Source organism: Nicotiana sylvestris, chromosome 4, assembly GCF_000393655.2.
Source record: "Nicotiana sylvestris chromosome 4, ASM39365v2, whole genome shotgun sequence".
NCBI lineage: Eukaryota > Viridiplantae > Streptophyta > Magnoliopsida > Solanales > Solanaceae > Nicotiana > Nicotiana sylvestris.
This window is the reverse complement of record NC_091060.1, coordinates 108143325-108152700: the sequence shown is the minus strand read 5'-3', so window position 1 is coordinate 108152700 and position 9376 is coordinate 108143325. Positions and strand designations below refer to the sequence as shown.

Sequence of the window (9376 nt, the reverse complement as noted above, 5' to 3'; positions counted from 1 at the left end):
GCAATGAAAATGGCATCATTCACAACTTCTCAACTCTCATAACTCCCCAGCAAAATGGAGTAGTAGAAAGGAAGAACAGAACTCTGGAAGAAATGGCAAGAACAATGCTGATCGATACTGGAATTGCAAAGAACTTTTGGGCTGAAGCTGTCAACACTGCCTGCTACTTGGTGAACAGGTACATGATCAGATCACTTCTGAACAAAACCCCATATGAATTGTTAAATGGAAGGAAACCCAAGCTGACTCATTTAAGAACATTTGGGTGCAAATGCTATCTTCTCAACAATGGAAAGGATCAGGTTGGTAATTTCGATGCCAAGAGTGATGAAGGAATATTTCTGGGATACTCTTCTCAAAGCAAGGCTTACGAGATATATAATAAGCGGATTCAATGTATTGAGGAAAGTGTCCATGTTATTTTTGATGAGTATTATCCATCATGTGAAAAGAGTGCTGAGGAAGATCAAGATGGAGAACCCTTACTAGTCCCTGGTGAAGTCATTAACATGACAAACGGACATGCAGATATGATGAGTCAATAAAGGAGCTAAATGAAGACAATGTTGCCTCATCTTTAATAGAACCAAGCACCTCAATTACAACCACGGAAGCTGAAGAAAGGGTGGTTGATGCAGTTTAGGGCACTCCACTAGCACCTGAAAGAAGGACAGAAGAAAATCAGCCAAACATATTGTCACACCTCTTTTTTACTACCACCGGAAGCGGTATAAGGGAGTTTTTTCCAATTTAAGTGACAATCAAAATGAGATTTATTTATTTATGATTCAGAGTCGCCACTTGGGATAATTTATGGTGTCCCAAGTCACCGGTTTAGAATCCCGAATCAAAGAAAATTTAACTCTAATTATGGTCTGCGAACACATAAATTCGGGTAAGGAATTCTGTTAACCTGGGAGAAGGTGTTAGGAATTCCCGGGTTTCATGGTTTTAGCACGGTCGCTCAACTATTATTATTGGTCTAATTATCTGATTTTTTACAAGTTTTAAACCTATTGTGCATTTTTAACTTTTTAGCTGATTTTAATACTTCTAGGACAATTCAAAGTTATTTAAAACATATTGTAAGCCACGCTACAATGCACCTGCGGTTCACGACACGCTTTATTTAACCTTTTTGTAAATTAGAATCAGGTCACATGATTGAGCCCCTTTAATCTAATTTGACGTAGTTCAGTGGATGAATAGCAACCAAATTTCTATACTGTGATAAAATCATGTTTAGCTATAACCAGTTCGAGTAAACACGAGCATATAACTAAGCGAACAAATTCAAAGTTATGAAAAATAACTACACAAACAACGGGATCATATCACCAAACAAACAATTAACATTAAGGTAGAATAAAATGAGTAGATGAAGGAAGAATTGGACCTTAATTGATATTGTTAAACACAAAAACCAATAGAATGGACGATCTTAGACCGGATTCTTGCACGACATTCAAATCGAAACTAACAGAGGGCAACCTCGACTGGGCAACAATTGAACTCCAACATTGAGACCACCAACAGTAACCAATCTCAAATTTCAACTAAACTCTAATTGAGGACCACAAATGAAAACTGAAATGTTTTTGTATTTTTTTTATTTTGAAGTCAAATTGAAATCAAATTGGACAGATTTTCTTATTTCTGTATCAAAGATCTAAATGAAAAGTCAAAGAAAAGAATTATGGTATTGTGGGAAAAGGAGCATACGAGCTGGAAACAATGGATGGCAAGATATTACCTTCACATTGGAATGTCGTTCACCTGAAGAGATACTATTTCTAAGAAATACCCACGGTTAGGTATCCCCATTTTAAAATTCTATTTTTGAATTGTTAAAATTTTACTAACGATTTTAGATGACAGGCATAAAGCTATCCCATACTAAATGATGAATCACGACCTGCAAGGCTCATGGAATAGATTAAAATTCTCGGTCTAGGGTTACACCTATTCTGATAGAAATTTATACGGGTTAAGCAGTCTTCATTTAAAATTGTACTTCTGAGTCCCGTGTGTTTTATTCCTTTACAGGAAAAGGACCAAATAAGAGGCGATTCTTTGATTCGCATTGGAAATTATGATAGGGAAGTCATGACTCCAATGACAGTCTTTACGAATTAAAGAAATCAGACCTTCAGTGATTTGAGTTGGGTAGATATCAGCACGATCCAAAGAGGATACTTGGTTTCTAAGGGACTCTCTATCATTGTAGAAAGATAGTTCCGCATGAACTATTTCCTCTAATGAAGGTTCACGAAGAGGTTCAGAGGGTTCCTTACCTCTAGAAGAAGACCTTTGAGAAAGAGAACCTCTGGTTCTAGAAGAAGGACTGGAACTAGATTAAGAAAGAGAAGAAGCACGTATGGATGAAGACCCTAAATTATGTAGTCTACCTCCTCTTCTGCTCCGACTAGGGGCAAGAGGAAAGTTATCAACTATGGGGACTCTACTAGGGTTAGGGTTTGATGAAGACATGATAGTACGAGGAAGACAAAGGTTAGGGTTCTCTGAATGGAATATTCAGAGAACTTTATGTGAGAAAGACAAAGGTGAAAATTATATTTATACTAAGAAGCAACCGCCAAAGGAAAAGGTGCAACGATGGAAAGGTCATAATGAGAACTATCGCTTCGTAATTAGTGAAGCCGTAAAAAGCGATGCAAAGTCGCAGAACCAATAAAAAGATGCCACGCAATTAATTGGAAGTGACAATTGAAGCGTCGATTCTATAATAGCGTTAATGGCGGCAAATATTCGCGCTTTAATAAAATCCACTTCCCAAGTGAATATTTTGTTGCTATCATTAAGTGAACATTTGTTTTCTCTAAGAAAAATAACAATAAATTGCTTCATATCGTAATGTGGAGTCCAAAACACTTTTGATATTTTTTTGGACAAAAACCACTTTTATACTGCTTAAAAAAAAGTTACATAAATGAGTAAAATGCAGTACTATACTGCGAACTACGTTAACGAAAATTAGTCTGTTAAAGTAAAACGCAGTACCATACTGTGTTTTACTTTAATTTTTTTTTTTTGTAATTCGCAGTACCATACTGCGTTTTACTTTAAATTTTCTTTTTGTAATTCGCAGTATAATACTGTGTTTTATAAAGTTGTTCGCAGTATTATACTGCATTTTACTTAAAACGCAGTATAATACTGCGAATAGCTTTATAAAAATAAACCCCCTTCTTCTTCCTTGGACCACTGAACCGACGCCCCCCTCCTTTAAAAATTTCGATTCTGCTGGTCCCCCCCCCTCCCCCACCCCGCGACAAACTTAAAAAAAAACCGGCCCCACCCGTCACCTAAAGAGCAAGGAGTGTAGGTCCCACATACAAGACAAGCTTTGGATTCCTTCTTTCGGGTGCAAAAATTCGATTTCAATCAAATTCAAGAAACTTAAATCAAGGTATTTCGATTTTGTTTATGTCGAAACTCGTATAGTACATGCATAGTTGTATTGTTTAATGTGTTTTCATGTTAATTTGTGTTATGTTTGTGTTTAAATTTGTATCTTATTTATACCCGGATTGATTTATTAGCTTTGGTACAAAAAATTGTTAAAATTTGATAAATTATTTGTATTGTTAAAAAATTAATATTATTTATTTTGTTTGTTGTTCATATTTGTATTTTATGTTAGTTGTTTTTATATGTAATATTGACCTTTTTAGCGTAGTAAAATATAGAGCCTTTTAGTGTAGTAAAATATAGAGCCTTTTAGCGTAGTAAAATGTAGAGCCTTTTAGCGTAGAGTCTATGTAGTTTAAGTATGTAGTAGCTGCAAAATCTATCCAATTACACTTTATAAAATTAATTATTTAATTTATAACAATAAACTTACAAAAGTAACAAATTAATATATGTTGTAAAATTAACTCAAATATCGAGTCTGGAACTCATACATAATTAATCAATCCAATTTTAAACATAATTAATTATTTGATTTATTAAGCTAACAGACACAATTCTAAAAATGTTGAAATTAACACGCATAATAATTAAGGATAACTCGGTGCTACCGGGCCTCAAATATCGAGCCTGGAACCCACACATAATTAATCAATCCAATTTTAAACATAATTAATTATTTAATTTATTAAGCTAACAGACACAATTCTAAAAATGTTGAAATTAACACGCATAATAATTAAGAATAATTCGGTGCTACCGGGCCTCAAATATCGAGCCTGGAACCCATACATAACTATTCAGTCCAATTTTAAACATAATTAATTATTTAATTTATTAAGATAACACACACAATTCTAAAAATATTGAAATTAACACGCATAATAATTAAGGATAACTCGGTGCTATCGGGCCTCAAATATCGAGCTTGGAACCCGTACATAATTATTTAGTCCAATTTTAAACATAATTAATTATTTAATTTATTAAGCTAACACACACAATTCTAAAAATGTTGAAATTAACACACATAATAATTAAGGATAACTCGGTGCTACCGGGCCTCAAATATCGAGCCTGGAACCTATACATAATTATTCAGTCCAATTTTAAAAATAATTAATTATTTAATTTATTAAGCTAACACACACAATTAATTTTGTTTAAATTATAGTAGACGACATGGACTTTCCTCCACCTGCGCATCCCGGACCTGCCGAGGATCAGCTACTAGTGTTGCAGGGCGACCATAGGTCCTCATTTGTATGGGAGGGATAACTATCGATGCAGCCTCTCCGCCCCAGGAGACCTGACGATTTGTGGGAGTTCATCGGGGAGCATCCTTTCCATGCTCGCGTAGTCGCGCGCCTACAGGCTACGGGCTTCTATACAATTTTTGAGCTTGAACGGATGCAGCTTGATTGGTCTCTCATCACGGCCTTGGTAGAGCGGTGGCGACCGGAGACGCATACTTTTCACTTGCCCACTGGAGAGGCTACCATCACGCTGGAGGATGTTCAGGTTTTGTACGGGCTGCGCGTAGATGGACGGGTCGTAGCACTGCCCCAGTACATTAGATCCATGACGCGTGCGCAATTTTTGGATATGATGATGCATTTTACTGGTTATAGACCTCAGGGGACGCTGGGGGTAGTCGCGTTGCTTTGTCAGCCATTAGAGATCATATGGCGTTTTTGCACCCAGACATTACCGGCGAGATGGAGGATCTCCATATTGAGAGGTACACGTGGTTGGCGCTGCTCCTGCTTTTCGGGTGTGTCTTGTTCCCGAACACTTCGGGGAGTAAAGTGAGTATGCGCTTTCTCCATCATCTTCAAGAGTTGGATGGTTTACCCTAGTACAGTTGGGGTGTTGTTGTTCTCGCATACCTGTATAGGAGCATGTGTCGGGAGAGCATGGGCGCAGCGGTGGACATATGTGGTTTTCTGCCCCTCCTACAGGTGACAACATTTTTGAATACTCTGTTCATTTCTCCGAATTCTATATGGTCGAAATGACTCATAAATTTTACATCAACCTTTTATCTTAGGTTTGGGCCTGGCAGCGGATCATGCCGTTGCAGCCACCTCTACCAGCACTTGCGCCTGGTGAGGCTTATCCGTTTCTCCCTCTAGCTTCTAGGTGGATTCTCCGGCGTGGGAACTACCAAGGGACCGATGCTCATCATAATCTCCCCCTTATCAGGGATGTGCTAGATATGCTGGTGGACAGACAGGTGGATATGTACCTACACTTACTTGTTTAAATTGAGTTGTGTTGCGCATCCTCGATTTTATGTTATTATTTGGCAGTTCATCTGGACGCCATACAACGACGAGTTGGTAGCTCAGCTGCCCTTTTATGGATCAGTCGCTCGAATGCTTTGGAGCACCTCCGTCCCGATGATCTTCTTCGATATGGTTGAGTATCATGCCACAGAGCGTGTGCTTCGCCAGTTTCACTGTCCCCAGCCTATACCGAGGGATCCTGTATGGGTGGCTATACACTATCAGCGGGATGACTGTGCCAGACTGGACGATATATATATGGGATGGCTAGAGCAGCAGGTCCTTATTTGAGAGGAGCACCGAGCTGACCGTATTCCGCCAGCACCTACATTTACCCAGGAGGCCACTATTCATATGTATGCGTCATGGTACCGCCGTCACACCCGACTGATTATCGGGAACCTCATTCATGTACTTGGCGAGCGCTACAGACCATACGCCGGGAGACACGAGGCACTGATATATTTTTTGGCTTATTAATATCGTATAATTGTGATATAGCGTTATTTAATTAATATTTTAAATATTTCACAGGCTATTGGCCATCATCACCTCTACCAGTTGGGACAGGAAATATAGCAGTATACCGACATCCCTGCAGTCGTTGACTATGGCCGGCGGGTGGCACAGTTGGCTCGTCGGACCCTGTTTCAGGCGAGAGATGCCGCAAGGTTGGACCACGAGGTTCAGTATGCGGCGCCAGAGGACTACCATCGGGGTAGGGGTATCCCACGAGGCAGGGGTAGGGCACGAGGGAGGGGTGCCCCACGGGGTCGCGGGGGTTGCGGGGGATGGCGAGGAGGTGGTCCCTAGCAAGGGGCGTGGAGGCACCTGTCGACCCACCTGTTGAGGGACATGATGAGGACTTTGGAGTTTTGGCGCTTGGAGATAATCAACCGGGCTATATACCTCGGGAAGATGAGCTTTCCAGCAGCATGTCTTCGTACAGCCTTCATCTATCTCTGCCAGCATCGCAGGTCACCCCGTCAGGAGCATTGTCGATCACGGGTACATTCGACGGGGATGTATACCAGTACTTTGCATGCCCATCTACCGCAGCTGAGGATCGGCCCACCCGGGACATGGATGGCGGGCGCAGGTTGAGTTATGCCTCATCCCCGGCGGTTGATGCAGATCTACCACAGGCGCAGGTATGTTTGTATTACTTTAAAATTTCAATTTGTTTTCTTTTCCTTAATGAGCTGCCATTAATTAATTTTTAAGGTTTTTATGAAGGCTTCGTCCCAACCCATCTTTGAGGCCACTACATGCTTTGATGAGGACACCACGGATGCATATATTCAAGAGGACTACGAGACCACGATGGGAATATATTTTTTGACTTAACACGTACAATACAAATATACTTTGTCACCTGCTAAGTTTAGTACTTGTTTTGTAGGTTGCTGACGGCCCGACGGCCTATTCTTCTGATCCTGCCAGTTGTGGTGTCGATGCTGCTGCACATCCTCACATAAAGAGGCGGCTTGATGACGATGATCCAGATAGTGTACCCGGGCGACAGGGGATGCGACTCAGGTCAGCAGCAGCACTGAAGCACACAGGCTGCGGGACTCACTGATTTACTTAGGTTTTTAGTTTGTGTAAATAGTTCATTATGTAATTAATGATAACAATTATCTTTTAACAACATTTTTATTTTAATTGCGTTTGAACAGCAGTTTTACTTAAACAGTACACAAGAAACACAAACATTGCAAACGTAACACAAAAAGAAACAGTAGAACTAAAACCATCACTGCACAAAGGATAACTAAAACCAGTTTTTTTCACATGATTTTCATCTTTTTCAGAACGACAAGACAACTCCAAAAAATGCAGTACTATACCACTCTTTATGTATTAAATTTTTTTGCAATAAACCAGCTTTTTTACATAGTTTTTATCTTTTTCAGAACGACAAGACAACTCCATAAAATGCAGTACTATACCACGCTTTATGTATTAAATTTTTCTGCAATAAACCAGCTTTTTTCACATGGTTTTCATCTTTTTCAGAACGACAAGACAACTCTATAAAACGCAGTACTATACCACGCTTTATGTATTTTGTCTCGCCTATAAATAACGGCATTATTGTAGTTATTTTGTGTGCTCAAAAATTAGTAAAAGCAAATATTTCATTAAAAGTAAGGTTTTTTTACTAAAAGCAAATATTTCATTAAATGGCTCAACCTCTTCGTCCACCAAAGTGCAACTGTGGAAAAGAATGCTCGATGCAAAATTGTTGGGACGGTGGTGAAGTTGGACGCCGCTACTGGTGCTGTATGAACCAGTTATCCAAGGTTCCCCGCGAACCTATTTGTGATTTTGAGGAATGGGTTGATGAACCATGTTATCAGGAATGCTACAGAGAACAACTGCAGTTTCTTCATAATATGTGTTTATGCCAACGGGAAACACAAAGAGAAAGCGATAGAATTATTGTAGAAATGAGGGCGAAACTGAAGGAGGTGGGAGAAGAAAAATGGAAAGCACAATGGAATTGTGAAACACAAAAGGAACGAAAAAAAAAATATAAAGGGGAACTTGCGGAGGTGAAGGCGAAACTGAAAGAGGTAGAAGAAGAAAAAGAACGAATGAAAGAACGATTTAAGTGGTTGGAGCGGAGAATAAATGGCAACCGGGACTAAACATTGGCATGTATGTGTTTAGTGTATTTTTCATATTTCATGTATTTTTATTATGTTGGCCTGTTATGTTTGTGTTTGTGCTGTAGTAATGTTTTATTTACATTTTCCTACAATTAAACAGCTTTTTCTTCACTTATTCCAAATTGTGGAACATAATTTTATTTGATATATATTGCAACATACACAAGTACAAACACGTATTACAAAAAATAATACCAAAATAAAAGACTAGGGGTATCCTTGATAGTTGGGTACATTCGACGAACTTGCACCAGGAGCCGGATTACCACCGCCACGCACACCACCTGAAGGACATTTACGACGGTCGTGTCCTATTTGCGAGAATATACCACATTTACGCGCATAAACGGTGTCACCAACATCCATTTGGTTCCGTATACGCGTTCTCTTTTGCACTTGCAGCTTGCGCAAATAATCCTTGTTACATACCATCTTAAAAGGTTCCGACGGCCAATAATGCTCAGCACCTAATGGTTGCAACTTCCCATTATACGTGTCTACGTATGCAGCAACATTGTATTGCCTATCAATATAGTTTGTTGCCCCATATCCAACTTGTTGAAAGTACTTCAACGCATGTGCGCACGATATGTGGTAGATGGTCCATTTCCCACATGAACATAACCTTCTATTTTCATTCACTGTATGTAGATTATTCCCACGGTGTCCGCGGATAGCGGTCTTAACTTCAAAAACACCCCGTTTATGATCATACTGAATAAATGAATGTCACTGTGCTCGCCTCCTGGACCTTTCAAATCTTCTCATGGGTATTGACATAAATTGAACACTCATGTCCATCAATGCTGATGCAGCTGCATGCCTTTCAACAAACCTCTCTGCACTCTGTTTGAATGTCATGCGGACCATGGCAGTGACAGGTAGTCCACGGGCAGACTTCAACAAGCCGTTGAATGACTCCGACACGTTTGTAGTGAGGGCTCCCCATCGTCTTCCGCCATCAGCATGTAATGTCCACAT

The 9376-nt window shown here is 39.6% G+C and overlaps 1 protein-coding gene across 1 annotated transcript; it reads left to right on the top strand.

Annotated features, from left to right (window-relative positions):
* The first annotated feature begins 4716 nt into the window (after positions 1-4716).
* Positions 4717-5698, top strand: LOC138889970 (serine/threonine-protein phosphatase 7 long form homolog). The gene is made up of 4 exons (XM_070173318.1): positions 4717-4953; positions 5064-5173; positions 5297-5393; positions 5498-5698. Exons 1-4 carry the CDS (start codon positions 4717-4719, stop codon positions 5696-5698), a joined length of 645 nt encoding a protein of 214 aa, XP_070029419.1.
* Positions 5699-9376: the final 3678 nt, after the last annotated feature.